Source organism: Capra hircus, chromosome 2, assembly GCF_001704415.2.
Source record: "Capra hircus breed San Clemente chromosome 2, ASM170441v1, whole genome shotgun sequence".
NCBI lineage: Eukaryota > Metazoa > Chordata > Mammalia > Artiodactyla > Bovidae > Capra > Capra hircus.
The window spans coordinates 117,517,391-117,540,620 of NC_030809.1; the positions used below are offsets into that span (position 1 = coordinate 117,517,391).

The 23,230-nt window shown below is 38.0% G+C and overlaps 1 protein-coding gene across 1 annotated transcript; it reads right to left on the reverse strand.

Annotated features, from left to right (window-relative positions):
- Positions 286–20,986, reverse strand: LOC106501717 (cytochrome c 2). Its single transcript, XM_005675918.2, has 3 exons — positions 20,872–20,986; positions 16,069–16,243; positions 286–578 (listed from the first exon to the last, which is right to left on the reverse strand). The coding sequence occupies exons 2-3, from the start codon at positions 16,235–16,237 to the stop codon at positions 430–432; spliced, it is 318 nt and encodes a 105-aa protein (XP_005675975.1). The 5' UTR covers positions 16,238–16,243; positions 20,872–20,986; the 3' UTR covers positions 286–429.

Genomic DNA, 23,230 nt, shown 5'->3' on the forward strand with positions numbered 1-23,230 from the left:
GAAGTTATTTTAAGTATTGTTTATAAAGGCAAACATATAACCAAAACAACTTAATGAAAAATTAAACCTAATGTCTGCTATATTTACATTTAAAATGCAGAGAAATAAGTATGTGGAAACTATTTCCATTATCTGCTAGATATATAAAATATTTTGTGCATGTACAGACGACTGAAGAATAGTAAGTTTCAGTTTCCTTCTCTCTCTTCCTCTACCCTGACCTTGCTCACATCCTTAGCAACCAGACAAAATCAACTTCAGACTCTGAAGGGTAGGTATACACAATCAAAAATATCAACTTTTATTTTAAAATGTTAAACTTGCTACAGGCTGATCAAGAAAGATAAAATATGAATTTTTTAAACATGTAGTATTTGAAATTGGAAAATTTTGGTTTATAACTAATAATTCTTAAGTTGTAAGAACATTTCATGAAGATGTTGCCTGTTTCAAATACTCAATAAGATCTTCTCTCTCACTCTTCTTTTTAAGACCAGCAAAGATCATTTTAGTTCCAGGGATATATTTCTTTGGGTTCTCCAAATATTCCATCAAAGTCTGCTCTCCCCAGATAATGCCTATAAAGGTGAAAATAAGTTTTAAGTTCGCATAATTACATTTATAAAATTTACTTACTGATGTGATCTACATTCGTGAACAAAACCTTACTTTTGGACTCAACAGGAATGCTATTATAACTGAAAATACTTACAGTTTCTGACCTACAAGAAAATTTCAAAATTAGCCTTTGGTGATCTACTGTTTGGGTTTCTTATAGAAATCCAATCCTGTTTAAGATTATCTAAGGTACACCAATGAACCATCAACCCAGACATGTGCCTAAGCAGTATGCCATCCTCCTAGAGTCACAGAGTTCATCTAGAAAAGATCTTAGAGATTAGCTGACCCAAATCCTCATTTTGCAGATAAGTAAATGATGACCCAAAGAGAGGGTAATAACTTACTTTAAGATGGCAAGGCTACACAGAGTCAAGAACCTGTGACTAGTAACTCATATTTCCATGTTTGAGGTGGGGGGTTGGTTGGTTGGTTTTTTACCAATCACAGCAAGCTGCCTCTGTCTAGATCTCTACCAAAAACTTATGACTTCAGGAATCCAGTTTTAAAACCAGAGAAAAAAGTTGCCTCTAACTTTTTTTCCTTTCTGAAACCAGTCAAAAAGAACATGAACAAAGAGAAATAGAAATGCTAATTCTACTTTTAATAACATTCTTGAGGGAGTGCCTCTTATTACCAAAGTTGATACAATTAGAAAACTACCACGGACATAACACCTGGACCAGAGTGAGAGGACGCTTGTCACTAACTTCAAGACAAAAGTTCCCCAGAATAGGTGACAAATCCTAAGGGGGCAGAGTCATAACCCTTTGGCCCCCAAAGAGTACAGTATATATCGACTGGCTTTGAAAGTCTAAATTCAATTTGATATCATGGAGGGCCAGGGGAGCCAGGATTAAAGAAGAAAATACATCTTTAAAAGAAAGATTCTACCTTGTTACAGGATAGAAGAGAAAGGTACTGGGTAACCCTGGAACTACCAGACTTGGTCAGCTGAAGAGCCAAATAACCCCCCAGCCAACATTCACACATACACATATCTCTAAAATATAACTGTGGGTAAGGAACACAACCAACTGGAAAGCTCAGACCCTCACTCTTACTGACCTTCTGCAAATATCCATCCTGATGAATCGTCCTCATCAAAAGATGAGTAGTAATCAAAAAGGAATCAGCATGAAAGAGTACTAAAAACACATACACACAACATGCACACACACAGCAGAAAGAAATGAAAAAAAGCCAAAAGATAAATGAAATATACACATCAGAAATTATCAGAAATATCATGACCACACTCCCATGGATTCAAAAAAGATCTTTACAAAGCAAGGGTTTACAGCAGAGCTACAAAGGGTCAAAGAGAAAATGATAAAAACAGAAAACATAAATGACAGCAAAAAGAAAAAAAAATGAAAAAAATTAAAAGTTTAAAACAATCAAAGGAAAATAAGTTACAGAAGATAAACAGACAAAAGATATCCCAATATGTACAACTGATGGCCCAAGTAATATTTCTTTAAAAAACAAATGAGAAAGTATAAAATTTTTAAAACATGTAGTCAAGAAAACTTTCAAAATGACCCAGAGAGATGTTGTGGGGAGGGAGGTGGGAGGGGGGGTTCATGTTTGGGAATGCATGTAAGAATTAAAGATTTTAAAATTTAAAAAATTTTTTAAAAAAAGAAAAAAAATAAAAAAAATTAAAAAAAAAAAAACACTTCTGAGTCTACCAACTGAAAGAACTATCCCAGGAAAGTCTGAAGCAGATGAATCAAGGCTTACGCACAACCCAATAAGTTACTAAATTTTAATAAGAGTTTTATTGAAACTTAGGGGGGAAAGAATAAAATAAAAATAAAACCAATTAACTTATAATGGAAAACAATCACGCTGGCTTCAGATTTCTTCAAAGAATAATCCAACACAAAGCATACAAAATCTTGAGGAACTAAAAGAATCATCCAATTATTTTATGTCTAGCCAAAATATTCAAGTGTAATGGGAATCCATGGATGCTTTCAAACATTAAGAACTAAGATAATATGGCCCCAGTAATTCTTTCTTGGCATAACTACTGATAGATAACCTTCTACCAACCAAAAGATAAATACAGACACTGTGGTAAAAGCTGGGAATAAGCAGTAATCCAATCTAAATGTAGGACAAGTGTTAAAGCAACTATGGTAATTATAATTACATAGGACATAAATTATATATATTATGTCAGAGCAGAAATAAAAACGTAAGTAGCAAGAGTTAAGAGACAGTATGGAAAAAATGGGAGGTTGTACAACTACTTTGATTTTCTCATCCTCCAGAGTGAAAAACAGACAGATATTAAGTAGTTAAAGAAAATAATAGAGGCATGTGATATAACTTAAAGTATGAATATGACCACTAAAATTATGAAGATGATTCAGCTCAGTTCAGTTCAGTTGCTCAGTTGTGTCTAACTCTTTACGACCCCATGAATCGCAGCACGCCAGGCCTCCCTGTCCATCACCAACTCCCGGAGTTCACTCAGATTCACGTCCATCGAGTCAGTGATGCCATCCAGCCATCTCATCCTCTGTCGTCCCCTTCTCCTCCTGCCCCCAGTCCCTCCCAGCATCAAAGTCTTTTCCAATGAGTCAACTCTTCGCGCCAAAGAGTTGATGCTTTTGAACTGTGGTGTTGGAGAATTGATGCTTTTGAAGATGATTACCATATAAAATTAGTCGGTGAAGGGAAAGGAACATGGGAGGACAGGAGACATGAGCATCACTTATATGGTGAATATCCTGTGGAACCATTTGAATGTTCAGATAGTATAAATGATTTCAAACTATTTATTAAATGATTAGTACATTTATGATTTTATGTGTCCTACTGTCTCTTTATGATAAAAGGAAAAACTAACTCTAACTCTAATAACTCTAATAAGTTAGTTTAGCTAATATGTTAAACCCATGATATGACTTCATTAAAGGTCCAAGAAGAACTGAGTTTGAATCTGAGTTATATCACTTGATAGCACAGAATCCTGGGCATATCATGAGTTAATTTATTTGTAAAATTTACTCAATTATCATTGCCCTCCAAAAATATTATTTTGACAATAATAATTCTTATCAAGTCTGTCTTTGATCAAGCTGCGCTAAAGTATTTTTCAAATCTTTATTTTATTCTAAATAACATTACTTTAAAACCCTGTTAATTTTTACCAGCTTTAGTGAGATATAATTGACGTATAACATTCTCTAAGTTTATGGTGTACAATATGTTGATTTGATACATTTATATATTGATTTTTCATTACCACCATAGCAAGAGCAAAAAACTCCATCCCATCACATAATTGCCATTGCTTTTTGTAGTAAGAACATTTAAGATATACTCTCTTATCAACTCTCAAGTATATAACACAGGATTATTAGCTATAATCACCATGTTATACATTAGATCCTCTGAACTTGTTAATCTTATAGCTGGAAGTTTGTATCCTTTGACCAATATCTCTCCATTACCCTAACTCCCCACCCCAGTCACTACTACTCTACTCTCTATTTTCCTAAGCTTGGCTTTTCTAGATTCCACATGTAAGTGATATTATACAGGATTTGTCTTTCTCTGTCTGATTTATTTCACTTAGCATGATGTGCTCAAGATTCATCCAAGTTGTTGCAAATAGCAGGATTTCCTTCTTTCTCGTGGCTGCATAGTATTCTGTTGTGTATAAATAGCATATCTTCTTCATTCTTTCATCATTGATGGGCTCTAGGTCATTTCAATCTCTTGGCTATTGTAAATAATGCTATAATGAACATGGTGGTATAGATACCTCTTCAAGGTTCTATTTTCATTTCCTTTGGATGTATACCCAGGAGTGGGATTACTGGATCATATGGTAGTTATATTTTTAACTTTTTGAGGAAGCTATATACTGTTTTCCACAGTGGCTGCATCAATTTACATTCCCACCAACAGAGCAAAGGGTTCCCTTTTCTCCACATCCCTGCCAATAACTGTTATTTCCTGTCTTTTGATAACAGCCACTCTAAAGGTGTGAGGTGACAATCTCATTTGCATTACTGGGTTACTAGTGATGATGGCCACCTTTTCGTGTATCTGTTGGCCATCTGTGTATCTTCTTTGGAAAATATCTATTCCGTTCCTCTGTAAATTTTTTAATTTGGCTGTTTGGTTTTCTCTCTATTGAGTTGTATGAGTTCTTTATATATTTTGGATATTAACCCCTTATTAGATACATGATTTCTAAATATGTTCTTCCATTCAGCAGGGTGCCTTTTAATCTTGTTGATTGTCTCTTTTGATGTTCAGAAGCTTTTCAGTTTGATATGCTGTGCTGTGCTTAGTTGCTCAGTTGTGTCCAACTCTTTGCGACCCCATGGACTATAGCCCGCAAGGCTCCTCTGTCCATGGGGATTCTCCAGGCAAGTATATTGGAGTGGGTTACCATGCCCTCCTCCAGGGGCTCTTCCCAACCCAGGGATCAAACCCAGGTCTCCCACACTGCAGGCAGATTATTTACCAACTGAGCCACCAGAGAAGCCCAAGAATACTGGAGTGGGTAGCCTATCCCGTCTCCAGAGGATCTTCCCAAACCAGGAATCGAACTGCAGCCTCCTGCATTGCAGTGGATTCTTTACCAGCTGAGCTACCAGGGAAGCCCTTAGTTTAATACAGTCTCATTTATTTTTGCTCGTTTTGCTTGTGCCTTTGGTGTCATATCCAGAAAACCACTGTCAACCAATGTGGAAGAGTTTTCCCCTATGCTTTCTTCTAGGAGTTTTATAGTTTCCAGTCTTACATTTAAATCTTTAATGCATTTCAAATTAATTTTTGTCAGTAATATATAATAGAGTCCAATTTCATTCTGCTACTTATCATTCTCATTTCATTAGTAAAACTAACAAATACTCATATTATATGCCCAAGCAAGTCACAAATACCACTTACACAATCTCACTTGGGAAAATTTTATTTCTAATTGTTAAATAATGTTAAAGACAAGCCTTATAAGCCTTTTATCTTTGACAATAGCCTATAATAAAAGATATACTTGTGATGTTTTAATATGATTTCAAATCAATATTAATAAGCAAAGAAAATGTTAAAAAGAAAGTTTTAAAATGTTGGCAGGTAGAGGGACAATAATAACTGTTCTAAAAATCAGCACTTTAAAAGTTGACTGTTCTTATAAGAGGATAATAAAATGAAGACACTATAGAAAAATATTACTTGAAAAGTTAAAGAGCCATATAAATGCAAACAATAAATGCAAGTTTAAGACTTACTGTAATAAGTGCAATTCAATTCTCATACTAACTGTGTAGAGTTAGCACAGACTCCAAAGTTTCCAACAAGACTGCCTCACTTTAGACTAGTTGCAAGTTCAGGGTACCCAGCCCATCCAAACTTCTAACCAACTGGCTATAAGTTTAAGGGTTCCAGGACCCCCTTAGGTATGATAATTCAGTAAAACAATTCACAGAACTCAGGAAAGCACCACTTAAAAATCACAGTTTTACTATAAAGGATACAAATCAGTACCTGCCAAGTGAAGAGACCCATATGGTGAGTTCTGGGAAAGTCACAAACACAGAGGGTCCTGGCCCTGTGGAATCAGGACTCATCACCCTTCTAGTACATGGATGTGCTTACCAATAGGAAGCTCAAGCAGAGCTTCCAATTTAAAGTGGTCAGAGTTTTTGATTGGGGTTTCATTACATAGACTTGACTGATTGCATCACTCACTGTGTGCCTGAACTCAATCTCCAGCCCCTACCCCCTATACCTGGAGATTAGACTGATATTACCTAGTCCGAAGTCCCAATTCTCTAATCAAAGAGTTGGTCTTTCCAGCTTGGTCAGTCCCAGCCCTATCAAGAGCCCTACCGAATTTTCTCATCAGCATAAATTCAGGCTGCAATCTCAAGGCGCAACATTGAACAACAAAGACACTCGTGTGTGTGTGTGTGTGTGTGTGTGTGTGTGTGTGTGTGTGTGTGTGTGTACATGTTAGTCTCTCAGTTGTGTCTGACTGTTTGTGACTCCATGGACTACATTTAACCTGGCAGGCTCCTCTATCCATGGAATTCTCCATACAAGAATACTGGCGTGGGCTGCCATTTCTTACTCCAGGGGATCTCCCTGACCCAGGGATCAAACCCAGATCAAACCCTGTCAGCACTGCAGGCAGACTTTTTTTTTACCATTTGAGCCACCAGGGCAAACCATCTTATCACTGGGAAATTCCATTGTTTTACAGATCCCTCCCAAGGACCTGAGATAAAGACCAGACAAATTCTTTATTAACGAATATCTACTAACCAGCATTTCTACATATACTAAATACAATGATATTGCATTATAACAACTATGCTTCCCAGGTGGCACTAGTGGTAAAGAACCCACCTGCCAATGCAGGAGACCTAAGAAACGTGGGCTCGATCCTGGATTGGGAAGATCCCCTGGAGTAGGGAATGGCAACCCACTCCAGTATTCTTGCCTAGAGAATCCCTTGGACAGAGGCGCCCAGTAGGCTAGAGTCCATGGAGTCGAAAAAAGAGAAATGACTGAAGTGACTTAGCCGAATGTAAGTAATGTAACAACTACATAGATGTTTTAAAAAGGTGATAAACACCCTTGACTTGACAAAGATTAAACTTTATGTTGCTTTAATATAAGAATTTTTATCAATTGTCTATATATGTATTTTATACGTATGTGGCCATTTTTTGTCGGTGTCCCCTGAATAAAACTGTGTTGAGACCCCTAACCTCTGGTGCCTCAGAATGTGGCTTTCTTTGGAAATAAGGTCATTGCGGCTGTGATTAGCAATGATCACAACTGAAAAGTAAGATAGGCCATACTGAGGAGGACAGGTCTCCCAATCCAATATTACTAGTATCCTTGCTAGAAGGCCATGTGAACGCAGACACAGGGGGACAATGTAACAATGAAGGCAGAGACAGGAGTTATGGAGCTGAAGGCCCCAAACTCCAAGTTTACTGGCAAACACCCAGAAGCTGGAAAGAAGCAAGGGAGGATCGTCCTCAGGCTTCAGAAACAGCATGGCCATGCAGACTTCCTGATTTACACTTCGAGCCTCCAGAGCTATGAACCCATAAATTTCCACTATTTTAAGCCACCTAAATTATGGTACTTGGTTACAGCAGCCCTAGGAAACTATTACCGCCCTCCAAGGCTAAGATGTATCCGTAGTGCTCTAAAACTGACCTAGCATACACTGCCCGCCTCATCAGAGTTTGCCTGGGAACCCAAGTCTAGGACCAAATGGCTTTGCCACTTTTCCATCCTACTAAACGGCACTGCTCTCAAGGCTTTGAGAAAATGAAAAGTATCTTATTTTCACATATGCACAGAAAAAGCTGGCAATCTAGATGTGTTAATTTTCTTTTACTCAAACCATTTGACTATCCATAAGGTCTCTTTCTCCAAAATTCCAGACAACAAAAATTTCACTACATCTTATCTATCTGTAGTATAAGTAACTCACAATTAATCTTTTTTATTGTAATATAAGTGCTGAACATTAAGCTTTCAATTGCTGAGGCAACTTTTTCAAATATATACATTTTGAATAAATGTACTACCAGCTACACAGAGTCCCTTGGACTGCAAGGAGATCAAACCAGTCAATCCTAGAGGAAATCAATCCTGAATATTCACTGGAGGGACTGATGCTGAAGCTGAAGCTCCAATACTTTGGCCACTTGACTCTAAGAGCCAACTCACTGGAAAAGACCCTGATGTTGGGAAAGACTGAAGGCAGGAGAAGGAGGGGATGAGACAGGATGATTTGGTTGGATGGCATCACCCGGCTAAATGGACATGAGTTTGAGCAAGTTCTGGGAGATGGTGAAGGACAGGAAAGCCTGGCGTGTTGCAGTCCATGGGGTCATGGAGAGTCAGACATGGCTGAGCAACTGAGCAACAACTACCCAAGTAGATGGAGAGCCAGGTTGCCCACCCATGAAGTTCCCTTTCTTCAGAAAGTTCTGGTAGACCCACATACCTATTTGACTGACCTTCTTGCTTTTCCCTTCCCATGCTTTAATTCATGCTTTTATATTTTAAATTCACCAGTAAAGAGTGAACCCATAAAACCCTAGGCAATCCATCCTCAACCCCAATAAAAGCAAAACTCCAAGCCCATGCTCTCTCTCTCTACCTGCAACCATACTGTGTGGTCCCAGGCATGCTGTGTACCCTCAAGGATCTGTGAGTAATAAACTTTGGTTTTTTCCAGTTTCCTAATGTTGTTGCCAAAGTAAAGTGCACCTTGCAATCATATTAAGAAATCTAATAGGCTGAGACCAACCCCAAACACTATCTTACTAGAAACATTAATACAGGTTGAAATAAGTAGAATCCTTCTTTTGACAAAAAGCAAGCTATTACATGTGCACTCGAAAATAAAAAACAGTATACAAGATGGCAACTACCCATATTAAAGCCTTTCTCCTACAACATGGTCTGCAAAGCTCAATCAAGTAAGGTAATTTAGTTTATGTTGTTGTTGTCATTTAGTCGCTAAGTCGTATCTGACTCTCTTGCAAGCCCATGAACTGTAGACTGCCAGGCTCCTCTGTCCATGGGATTTCACCGGCAAAAATACTGGAGTGGGTGCCATTTCCTTCTCCAGGGGATCTTCCCAACCCAGAGACTGAACCTTCATCTCCTACACTGGTAGGCAGGTTCTTTACCACTGAGCCACCAGGGAAGCCCAATTTGGTCTATATAAACAGTATAAAACCTACTAAGAAAAATTTTAGTACTAAATTCAAATCACTAATGAAAGGACTCATAGCTGCCAATAATCTATATTTAAAACTTCTTCAAACACCAAGTAAAGACATCACAGGAAAATGACAAACCAATTATCTCTCACGTAAAAATCTTCAACAAAGTACTAGCAAGTTTAATTCAACAGTACTGTTAAAAGAATTACACACTACAACCAATTGGGATTTATCCCAGGAATGCAAGAATAGTTCAACACAGGAAAATCAATATAATACAAACATTAATAGAGCAAAAGGAAAAAAAAACACATGGTTATCTCAACAGACACAGAAAAAGCATTTCACAAAATCCAAAACCTTTTCATGATAAAAAACATTCAGCAAACTAGCAATAGAAAGGACCTTGCCTAACATGAAAAACAGAATTTATGGAAAACCCACAGCTAGCACCATATTCAAGGTAAAAAATGGAAACCTTTCCCTCTAAGATCAGGAACAAGATAAAGATTCTCACTTTTACCAGAGCTATTCAGAACTCTACCAGAAGTCTTAACCAGAGCAATTAGGAAAGAATAACAAATAAAAGCTACTCAGGTTGGAAAGGAAGTAAAACTATCTCTATTTACAGGTGACATAATTCTCTACATAGAAAATGCTAAAGAATCACAAAAAAAAATCTATAGAGATAATAAATGAATTTAGCAAAGTTGCACAGTACAAGATCAACATGGCCTCTCTGGTGGTGCAGTGGTAAAGAATCCACCTGCCAATGCAGGAGACACAAGAGACATGGGTTTCATCCCTGAATCAGGAAGATCTCCTGGGGTAGGGAATGGCAACCCACTCCAGTATTCTTGCCTGGAAAATTCCATAGACAGAGGAGCCTGATGGGATACAGTTCATGGGGTCACAGAGAGTCGGACGTGACTGATTGAGCACCCACGCCAAAAAATGGAAAGGCATCCCATGTTCATAGAATATAATGTTAATACCGTTAAAATGGCAATACTTGCCAAAGCAACTTACAGATATTATGCAATCTCTATCAAAATTCTATAGGCCTTTTTTGCAGAAATGGAAAAATGATCTTCAAACTCAGGAAGTTACAAAGGGTCCTGAAAAGCCAAAAAAATATTGAAAAATAAAAACACTGTTGGAGGGCTCATCCTTCCAAATTTCAAAATTCATTAGGAAGCTACAATAACCAAAACAGTGTGGCACTAGTATAAGAACAGAAAGGCAATAGGCTGCATTGCTGTATGTCTGCAAGAACAGACATACAAATGGAAGAGAACTGAAAGTCCAGAAGTAAACCTCAACTGATTTTCAACAAGCAAGTAAATTCCATTCAACTGTGAAAGAATGAATCTCCGCAAAAAATGGTGCAAGGACAACTAAATAACTACATGCAAAAGAATAAAGTGGGACCACTACCTCACTCTATATAAAAAGTTAATGATAATTAATTAGAGGTAAGACAGTGACCGAAATGTAAGAACTAAAACTATTAGAAGAAAATATAGGGTAAATCTTTATGACTTTTGATATGGTGACAGATTCTTAGATTTAACATCCAAAACACAAGCAACATCAACAATAAAAATAAAGACTTTATACAAATTAAAAACCACTGTTCATCAAAAGACATCATTTTTAAAAATAAAGACAATCTACAGAATAAGAGAAAAAACTGCAAGTCACTTATCTGATAAGAGTTTAATGTTCAGAATACATGGACACCTCTTGCAGTGCAGTGCAGCACACGTGTGCTCTGTCGTGTCCAACTCTTTGTGACCCCATGAACTGTAGCCCATTAGGCTCCTCTGTCAATGGAACTTTCCAGGCAAGCATACTGGAGTCTTGCTGCCATTTCCTACTCCAGGGGATCTTCCCAACCCAGGGATCGACCCTATGTCTCTTGTGTCTCCTGCATTGGCAGGTAGATTCTTTACCATTGCACCACCTGGAAAGAACTCTTAAAACCTGACAAAAAGTCAACTCTAACGAAAAATGGGTAGAGAATATAAACAGACATTTTTCCAAAGAAAATATACAAATGGCCAACAAGCACATGAAACAATGTTCAACACTATGGATCATTAAGGAAATACAAAGCAAAGCCACCAACGCTACTTCCTACCCACGGTTGCTGTTGTTTTTAGTTGCTAAGTTGTGACCAACTCTTTTGAGACCCATCAGCTGTAGCCTACCAGGTTTCTCTGTCCATGGGATTTCCCAGACAAGAATACTGAAGTGGGTTGCCATTTCCTTCTCCCAGGGATCTTCTCAACCCAGGGATCAAACCCGCATCTCCTGTATTGCAGGCAGATTCTTTACTGCCAAGCTACCGGGAAGCCCTCATATCCACTAAGATGGCAGTAAAAGAGAAGAAAAGGAGGAAATAACAAGTGTGGGTGAGTATACAGAGAAATAAGAATCCTCCTCCATTGCCGATGGAAAAGAAAAATGGTGTAACCACTGTGGAAAATAGTTTGACTTTTCCTTGAAAAGTTAAGTGTAGTTAACTGATCCAGCAATTTCACTCCCAGGTATAGATTTAAGGTAACTGAAAACAGGGACTCAAACAAACACTTTTTCACAAATGTTCACAGCAGTACTGTTTAAAATAGGTACAAGCTGGAAACAATATAAATTCACATCAATTGATGAATGAATAAAAACAATTTTATATATATATATATATATACCCACAGACACACATATACATGCAATGGAATAGTACTCAGTAATAAAAAAATAAAGTACTGATACATGCTTTAATTTCAATAAAAATAAGCTAAGCAAAAGAATTCAAACACAAAAGATCATATACTATATGATTCCTTTCATATGAAATATTCAGAGTAGGCAAATCCATAGAGACAAAAGATAGTTCAGTTCAGTTCAGTTCAGTTGCTCAGTCGTCTCCGACTGTTTGCGACCCCATGAATTACAGCACGCCAGGCCTCCCTGTCCATCACCAACTCCCAGAGTTCACCCAGACTCACATTCATTGAGTCCGTGATGCCATACAGCCATCTCATCCTCTGTCGTCCCCTGCTCTTCCTGTCCCCAATCCCTCCCAGCATCAGAGTCTTTTCCAGTTAGTCAACTCTTCTCATGAGGTGGCCAAAGTACTGGAGCTTCAGCTTTAGCATCATTCCTTCCAAAGAAATCCCAGAGTTGATCTCCTTCACTGGTTGGATCTCTTTGCAGTCCAAGGGACTCTCAAGAGTCTTCTCCAACACCACAGTTCAAAGGCATCAATTCTTCGGCGCTCAGCCTTCTTCACAGTCCGACTCTCACATCTATACATGACCACAGGAAAACCATAGCCTTGACTAGACAGACCTTTGTTGGCAAAGCAATGTCTCTGTTTTTGAATATGCTATCTAGGTTGGTCATAACTTTCCTTCCAAGGAGTAAGCATCTTTTAATTTCATGGCTTTAGTCACCGTCTGCAGTGATTTTGGAGCCCCCAAAAATAAAGTCTGACACTGTTTCTACTATTTCCCCATCTATTTCCCATGAAGTGATGGGACCAGATGTCATGATCTTCGTTTTCTGAATGTTGAGCTTTAAGCCAACTTTTTCACTCTCCTCTTTCACTTTCATCAAGAGGCTTTTTAATTCCTCTTCACTTTCTGCCATAAGGGTGGTGTCATCTGCATATCTGAGGTTATTGATACTTCTCCTGGCAATCTTGATTCCAGCTTGTGTTTCTTCCAGTCCAGCATTTCTCGTGATGTACTCTGCATATAAGTTAAATAAGCATAGTGACAATATACAGCCTTGACGGACTCCTTTTCCTATTTGGAACCAGTCTGTCGTTCCATGTCTAGTTCTAACTGTTGCTTCCTGACCTGCATATAGGTTTCTCAAGAGGCAGGTCTGGTGGTCTGGTATTCCCATCTCTTTCAGAATTTTCCACAGTTTATTGTGATCCACACAGTCAAAGGCTTTGGCATAGTCAATAAGCAGAAATAGATGTTTCTGGAACTCTCTTGGTTTTTTGATGATCCAGCGGATGTTGGCAATTTGATCACTGGTTCCTCTGCCTGTTCTAAAACCAGCTTGAACATCAGGGAGTTCATGGTTCACGTATTGCTGAAGCCTGGCTTGGAGAATTTTGAGCATTACTTTACTAGCATGTGAGATGAGTGCAATTGTGCGGTAGTTTGAACATTCTTTGGCATTGCCTTTCCTTGGAATTGGAATGAAAACTGACCTTTTCCAGTCCTGTGGCCACTGCTGAGTTTTCCAAATTTGCTGGCATACTGAGTGCAGCACTTTCACAGCATCATCTTTCAGGATCTGAAATAGCTTAACTGGAATTCCAGCACGTCCACTAGCTTTGTTCGTAGTGATGCTTTCCAAGGCCCACTTGACTTCAGTTTCCAAGATGTCTGGCTCTAGATTAGTGATCACATCATCATGATTATCTGGGTCGTGAAGATCTTTTTCGTACAGTTCTTCTGTGTATTCTTGCCACCTCTTCTTAATATATTCTGCTTCTGTTAGGTCCAGACCATTTCTGTCCTTATCAAGCCCATCTTTGCATGAAATGTTCCCTTGGTATCTCTAATTTTCTTGAAGAGATCTCTAGTCTTTTCCATTCTGTTCTTTTCCTCTATTTCTTTGCATTGATCACTGAAGAAGGCTTTCTTATCTCTTCTTGCTATTCTTTGGAACTCTGCATTCAGATGCTTATATCTTTCCTTTTCTCCTTTGCTTTTGGCCTCTCTTCTTTTCACAGCTATTTGTAAGGCCTTCCCTGACAGCCATTTTGCTTTTTTGCATTTCTTTCCCATGGGGATGGTCTTGATCCCGGTCTCCTGTACAATGTCATGAACCTCATTCCATAGTTCATCAGGCACTCTATCTATCAGATTTAGGCCCTTAAATCTATTTCTCACTTCCACTGTATAATCATAAGGGATTTGATTTAGGTCATACCTGAGTGGTCTAGGGGTTTTCCCTACTTTCTTCACTTTGAGTCTGAATTTGGTAATAAGGAGTTAATGATCTGAGCCACAGTCAGCTCCTGGTCTTGTTTTTGTTGACTGTATAGAGCTTCTCCATCTTTGGCTGCAAAGAATATAATCAATCTGATTTCAGTGTTGACCATCTGGTGATGTCCATGTGTAGAGTCTTCTCTTGTGTTGTTGGAAGAGGGTGTTTGCTATGACCAGTGCATTTTCTTGGCAAAACTCTATTAGTCTTTGCCCTGCTTCATTCCGCATTCCAAGGCCAAATTTGCCTGTTACTCCAGGTGTTTCTTGACTTCCTACTTTTGCATTTCAGTCCCCTATAATGAAAAGGACATCTTTTTTTGGGTGTTAGTTCTAAAAGGTCTTGTAGGTCTTCATAGAACCGCTCAACTTCAGTTTCTTCAGCGTTACTGGTTGGGGCATAGACTTGGATAACTGTGATATTGAATGGTTTGTCTTGGAGACGAACAGAGATCATTCTGTCGTTTTTGAGACTGCACCCAAGTACTGCATTTCTGACTCTTTTGTTGACCATGATGGCTACTCCATTTCTTCTGTGGGATTCCTGCCCGCAGTAGTAGATATAATGGTCATCTGAGTTAAATTCACCCATTCCAGCAGATAAGTGATTGCCAAAGGCTAGTAGTTAGATATGAGGAGTGATTATTTAATGGGTACAAGGGTTTTTCTGGGATAACAAAAAAGCTTTGAAACTACAGAGGTGGTGATTGTACAACACTGTGGATACAGTAAATGTTTCTGAATTTTATACTTCAAAAAGGCCTATCGTATTTATGTGAATTTCATCTACTAGAAAAATAAAAAGAAATATAAAATAAAGTAAAATAAAAATCTTTCCAAACAGTAGTATAGTAGTGATCTGAAATTTGGAAAAGACTTTGATGCTGGGAAGGATTGGGGGCAGGAGAAGAAGGGGACGACCAAGGATGAGATGGCTGGATGGCATCACTGACTCGATGAACGCGAGTCTGAGTGAACTCCGGGAGTTGGTGAAGGACAGGGAGGCTTGGCATGCTGTGATTCATGGGGTCGCAAAGAGTCGGACACGACTGAGTGACTGAACTGAACTGAACTGAACTGAACTGAAGAAATGCTCAGATCCCAAGAACAGTTCAAAACAGAGAAGTACTTTATTTTTTAAGTGAATTCTAACTATATTTATAAATATATATAGATATCTCCAGGAGTAATAAATTGCTTTGCAAACATATTACAGTCGTTTGCAACTATATTTAATTTCAACCTAAAATTCACTGCCATCTACATACCTTCTATCAACAAAGAAATGACTGACTATACTTTTTCAAGCTGAAATATAACTGAATATACTTTTTCAAATTGAATATACTATTTCACCCTGCTAAGAATCACTACCACAAATAGAAAATTACCATTATGCCATTAAAACATAATTTGATTTTTTAAATTTAGTTTATGCTTTTTCAAAATAAATGTATTGCAAAAAATGAAGTGCCTTGTATAGGCAAAAAATTAATGCTACAGAGGACTGCTAATTTTGCTGATAAAAACATGACCAGTTATCCAAACACAGATCTTTTGATATACATTAATATTTCTGTAATATAAACATGTGGATTTTGTTTTTAATACTGCAAATTAGGAAATTATTATAATATCAAATCCTATGCTTTCTTCTTTGCTACAAAGTTTCTGGTTCGCTCCAACAACTGCCTAGCTTTTACCTTTGTTTTTGTTTGCCTCGGTATAAGAAAATCCTGGCGCTTGTCCTGTTTTTCTGCCAAAAAGGCCCCAGAGATTTGGACCAGTCTTGTGTTTTCCACCTTTCTCCACTGTGTGGCACTGAGCACATTTTTGAATAAAGATCTTCTTGCCTGCCTCAGCATCTGCCATTTTGTTCTGCAATGAAACATTAAAACCACAGACCAAAGAAAATATCATATTTGCAAAGCTGGAGAAAAAAGAATTTCAACACTTTGACTGAAGTATTAATGATATTAAACCAAAATATAATTTAAAGCATGTTCTTTGAATTCTGAGTGCTCAAAAACACAAACATAGCATTGAGTTTTATAAAGAATTATCTCATTTATCAGATTTATTTTTAATTTCTAGCTATAGCTACTTTAGAAACTGCTGTTGGTATAAGCCTGGTTTTACATCGGCCTTCAGACAATTATGGGCTTCCCCGGTGGCTCAGATGGTAAAGCATCTGCCTGCAGTATGGGAGACCTGGGTTCAATCCCTGGGTTGGGAATATCCCCTGGAGAAGAAAATGGCAACCCACTCTAGTACTCTTGCATGGAAAATTCCATGGACAGAGGAGCCTGGCAGGCTATAGTCCATGGTGTCACAAAGAGTCAGACACGACTGAGCAACTTCACTTCTTCACTTCTTCAGACAATTATAGTGATTTACATAAATCAATTATATTCTATTTTTCTTTTCACTTCCAAAAAGTATATGTGTAAAAAATTATGTGAAGCATATGTCTAAACTGGTGCTTCCTTACTTAAAAATAAAGATAGAACAAGTTGGAAAGATGATTAAAAACAATATTTATTATAAGTACTTTTATGCCTGCAATAATAGACAAAACAATAAAATACCATGAAGAATGAGGCTACATATGGAATGAGGCAAGATACATATAATGTATAATTTCATGTTTCCTTTACACTCTAAGCAGTAAACAAATCTACTAAGACTAAATCAAGCATTACCTGCAAATAATTAAATAACAATACTGAGTTCAGTCAGTGTTAGTATACATAGCAGAAAACGTGTGGTCCTAAGTAGGAAAGATTTTATTTTACAGTGATAGACATACACAATAAATTCTATACAAAGATATTTTTGTTAAGACTGCCAAAAACTCTCCTTTGTACCTAAATAAATGCCTCATCCATCTAAAATGATATAAAAACTAAAATAATTTGAACTTATTGAACAAACGTAGCTTAAAATGCTAATGGCTGCAGTACCCTGGTTTTGTTTTCCTGCAGCTTCTGTTCTTTGAAGAATGGGTGCTGGGGCAGTGGAAGTGGGGATGGATTCCAACATAAGAGTTACTGTTACAGACATCATGAAAATTCCTAATTCTCTGACAGGTTCTAGGCACATTTTTACCTTCATAGCTCAATTGACAAGTAGAAAATGTTTGTGGTATTCTGATGATATTGAAAAAACAACATTATTTAACTAAAGTAACTATTCTGGAGAAGGGCATGGCAACCCACTCCAGTATTTTCACCTAGAGAATCCCATGGACAGAGGATCCTGGCGGGCTATAGTCCATGGGGACACAACTGAAATGACTTAGCACTCAAAATAACTATTACTGTGAAGCTAGTATTTCATATGTATGTACCATGTGCATGCATGCATGCTAAGTAGCTTCAGTTGTGTCCAGCTCTGTGGGACCCTATGGATTGCAGCCTGCCAGGATCCTCTGTCCATGGGATTCTCCAGGAAAGAATACTCGTGTCAGCTGCCATGCCCCACTCCAGGGGATCTTCCTGACCCAGGGATCGAACTTGTGCTCTCCACTGGCAAAAGATATAGCTACTGCATTGGCAGGCAGATTCTTTACCACTACCAGCACTACTAAAAATACCACGACTATTTTTTTTTAATCTATGTAGAAAACCAAATCAGTGTCAATAATCCACTTAAACGGAAGACAGAAGTTTTCTTTGGGCAGTATCCAAAACAATTCAACTGTTAATCAGTGCTTTAGGTCTAATACAAAGGTAAGTGAGAAAACATTTTATCCAAGAGAAGATTACTTTAAAATTCCAAACTTAAATCAGAATACTGCATTCAATTTCTAATTAGGTGAGTTCTATCAACTTTCTGGATAGGTACAGAATTCACTGAACCTTTGAATAAAGGTCATAGAGAGGAAAACCTGAGTCACAAAAACAAACATAAGGCCTTTAGTAAAATGTATTCACTATACCAGTAAAGCTTATGTAATATTAAAACGTTAGGGAGGGGACATATGTATACTTATGGCTGGTTCATGCTGTTGTATGGCAGAAATCAACTCAACACTGTAAATCAATTATCCACCAATTAAAAATAAATTAAAAAAAAAGAATCTAAGAAAATCCAAATGTCATCTCAGTACTAAAGGAAACTTTCTTTCCAATTTTTATATAAAGCAGAAAGATCAGATTGATTTTTATACCAATTAAATTTTAGCAGTAATTCAGGAAACTAGACTTTTAAAATAGGATAAAACAAAATATATTGCTTATTCACACAGATTTTACATGCAAGTCACTAAGAAAATATATACTGTCACTGTTCAAACTATCAGTATTTAACACAAAACACTGCTACTGTCTTTAATCACTGCTATGCAAGTATCTAAGACCCCTCTTCAAAGTGCATTAAAATCAGTAGATTCAGCAATGGCAGCAAGGGAGACCAGGAAGACCAGGAAGGATCTCAAGGGAAGTCATTTTGTCTTATAATCATTTGGCACTCTACTAGTACTTAGTAATTAAGAAGAAATATCTCACTGAAATAGACAAAGATATGACATCTGGTATGAGAATGATCACTCATCCAAAAATGAATTCTAAAGCTAAATAGCCCAAGATAAGAGTAGCAAGCAATTACAAATGCTTACTTAATGCCAGGCATATTCTAATGTGTAAGCCTGTACACATTATTAACATATTTAATCTCCACGCCAGCCATGTGAGATAGATACTATTAACATCTCCGTTTTTTATGGATGAGAAAAATGAAGCACATAGAGCTCGTTTCAAGTCATAAGCTGATGAAAAGTAGAGAGAGATGGTGAAAGATGAGAGAATTACATCTATAATCCTAGATTTTTAATTTCAGTGATTCCTTTCTAAGAGTGATTGAGGCAACCCTGTGTGGAACATAATGTCTGACACACTGCAGCTGCTGAACTGAGTGAAAATACTTAATGAGGAGTAAATGAAAAACTTTTTAATACTGGTACATACCACTGACATTTCTAATTTTTGCCCATAAAAAGAGGAATGTGGTAAGAACAATTAAGATACCATTAAAGTCTAAGAAGTCCATATAACTGAAGTGATGAAAGAGGAAACAGAAGCTCACTAGAATATTTTAAGGATGAATACTACACTGACTTTATAAGTGGGATTATGCATGTTGGAGTGGGAAAAAGCACTGGAGTGGAGTGTATCACAAAGATGTGACCCTGGGTAAATTGCTTCATGTCTATGAACCACATGCATAGGTGTTTCTATAGCCTTTCTCCTTTCTAATCTGCTGTACTTGAACCTATGAATCAGAACAAGAATACAGCTTTCCAAACTCCTAATTGCCAAAGAAAGTTCAAACTATCACACAATTGCACTCATCTCACATGCTAGCAAAGTAATGCTCAAAATTGTCCAAGCCAGGCTTCAGCAATATGTGAACTGTGAACTTCCAGATGTTCAAGCTGGGTTTAGAAAAGGCAGAGGAACCAGCGATCAAATTGCCAACACCCACTGGATCATCGAAAAAGGAAGAGAGTTCCAGAAAAACATCTACTGCTGCTTTATTGACTATGCCAAAGCCTTTGACTGTGTGGATCACATCAAACTGGAAAATTCTGAAAGAGATGGGAATACCAGACCACCTGATCTGCCTCCTGAGAAATCTGTATGAATCCCAAGAAGCAACAGTTAGAAGTGGACATGGAACAACAGACTGGTTCCAAATCAGGAAAGGAGTAGTCAAGGTGGCATATTACCACCCTGCTTATTTAACTTATATGCAGAGTACATTATGCAAAATGCTGGGTTGGATGAAGCACAAGCTGGAATCAAGATTGCCGGGAGAAATATCAGTAACCTCAGATAAGCTTTTGAACTGCGGTGTTGGAGAAGGCTCTTGAGAGTCCCTTGGACTGCAATAGAGATCCAACCCGTCCATCCTAAAGGAAATCAGTCCTGAATATTAATTGGAAGGACTGATGCTGAAGGTGAAACTCGGATACTTTGGCCACCTGATGCGAAGAACTGACTCCTTGGAAAACACCCTGATGCTGGGAAAGATTGAAGGCGGGATAAGGGGAGGACAAAGGATGAGACAGTTGGATGGCATCACGCACTCGATGGACATGAGTTTGAGTAAGCTCTCGGAGTTGGTGATGGACAGGAAGGCTTGACGTGCTACAGTCCACGGGGTCGCAAATAGTCAGACACTGAGCGACTGAACTGAATCTCAGCATGCCACCACCTCCTTTTGGAGGCTGACTTCTGCTAAACATAGGCTGAAGGTTCGACTCAAAATCAGTCCCATCCAGAAATCAGAAAGGCTGCAGCGAGGCCCCTGGTAGAAACAGTCTTCTGTTGTACTTAGGACTACTCAGGCCCCACTTGGCTAGGGCTAAGGGAGAGCTTCTTACTACCCGGACGGTTGGGATACTCCTCTCTGAGTGAACCCAGGCCTAAATTGTATCGTGGTCCATAATGGTGCTCAGATCACATGAGGTCGCAGGTCACTCCCTCCTAGTTAGTCCTACTTACCTCAGGGCCAGCGGCTCCGTCCTCCGCCTCCCTGCAGAACCTAGAGCGTCAACGTGCAGCTCCTGAGCCACAGTGTCTCCTGAGATCAACGCTGGCGATACCGCAGCAGCGCCTCGAAGACTGTACTGCGGGCCCGGCCCAGCATGTGCTTCCGGGACGACGCCAGCCAATGGAAGGCAGGGCTCCGTCGGCACTGCTGATTGGTCCTCAAATCCCACAGGAACGCAACTCTCGCAGGAGCAAAAAAACCTGGCGCTGCAGGGCTGTTACTGATTGAGTCTAAATGTGCCAAAATGTTTATTTCTTTAACTTTTACCTAACTTACGAGTTATTTATGTATATTCACAGTATATACCAGTTCTTGCTTGAGGTAGGAACTCAACATTTTATGAATGATTCATTAGTGTTTGACTGTGGGAGTCAAATCATGTCAATAAAAGAATAAGGCAAGTGCTTACTGGGGGCAAGACGCTGTGCCAAGCAACTTGGAAGGAAGAACTCTGAAGTTCCAATTATCTATGAGGTATAATCCAGCTGGGGCAAGATTAAAGTACATTAAAAGTTAAGTCATTATAAATGAGCTACATAAAAGTGCAAAAAATAAGAACGGACAGCAAATTTGCAAGCTGCCTGTTTAATCGCCAAAAGAACAGCAGACTAGAGTATAAATAGAAACAGAATGAGTCCTGGAGGAGCGAGGGAGGGAGATATAAGGGAGAGGACTGAAAAAGCTTTAAGAAGACGAGGGCATTGAAGGCAGACAGGTGAGAAAGCCAAAGCTATGTTTAGGAAAACGTGAGGGGGAAAGTAGTTCACCTGTGGTTACACGATTACCTCAGTGAGATGTGAGTGGTAAAGGCTATTAACAGAGAAATAAAAATATTAATCTAGCTTATTAAATTTTGTGTTAGGTAAGTGCAAGATTTACCCATATTCTCTGGAGTGCTGTCCAATAGAACTTTCTACTATGATGGAAAATTCAGCGTGGACCCCATCTACCAGTTGCAAGTAACTTTGAGCACTTTAAGTGTGACTCATGTGACTAACTGAATTTTTTATTATTTTAGAGTTAACTTTAATTAATTCTAAATTAAATAGCCACAATTAACAGATGGTTGAATGAAACTAAGTGGTACCTATGTGTTCTGTCCTGTGAGCCACATATTTAAAAGATGTATGTCATCAAATTGAGTCAAAAAGAGAAAAAAATCTGGTTTTAAATATTATTCTCAAACTCAAAGATGACCAAACTCAGGAAATAAAAGGAGACTACCATTTCTTGAGTGCATACCAATGCCAGGTTAGGCACTTGCATACGTTATCAGTAGCCTGTAGACTTATAGATGGGAAAATGGAGACTCTGGACCATATTCATGCAGAACAATCTGAAAGTTACTAATTGATCACCAATAAGTATCAGTGAAAATATTTTAAAATCCAGTAAAAATTTGCAAATAAGGCAAAGCATTTTTACTTAATTAGATAAATAATTATAATTATACATCCCTGGTGATTCAGACAGTAAAGAATCTGCCTGCAATGCAGAAGACCCAGGTTCAATCCCTGGGTCGGGAAGATCCCATGGAGAAGAGCATGGCAACCCACTCCAGTATTCTTACCTGAATAATCCCAGGAACAGAGGAGCCTGTTCATAGATGTGTGCTCATTACCACAGTCCATAGGGTTGAAAAGAGTCGGACATGACTAAAGCGACTTAGCACACAAAGACTAATATCAATAACCAATAAGCCTTACTGTAATTAGATCATAGTTTAGAGAAATTTTGGAAAGCAATGACAATAATTTATTGTTTTATCCTTGCATTTCAAAAATAAGTTACAATATCATCACTTTTAAAACAGATTAGTAAGAACTTATTAAAAATTTCAAGGCAAATCTGAATTTCATGTGAAATTCAGTGTCTATCATTCTAATAATTGTGCATTGTAGGCTACATGTTTTATTTCACTTAATCTGCAATGGCCTAGCATATCTTTTCTCTAATATAAGACAAATTAGTAATCATTCTTTCAAATCTCAGAATTTTCAACTGTTTTACTTCCATGTGATTCATGGTCAAATGTGACTTTATATGATTTGAAACATAAAAAAAATCTGTCATTATTAAGTGATGAAAATGTTCTACAACTGTGGAGATGGTTGCACAACTCTGTGAATACTAAAAAGCAATTAACTGAATTCTTTAAATGGGTGAATCATATATTTGAATTATATAGCAATAAATCTGTTTAAAATAGACAAGTCAAAGAAAAATTTATTCACTATATAAGTAAATTTCTTATTTTCCTTGAATATGTGGTATTATTTCACATGATTAAATGGTAAGGAAATTTTGCTT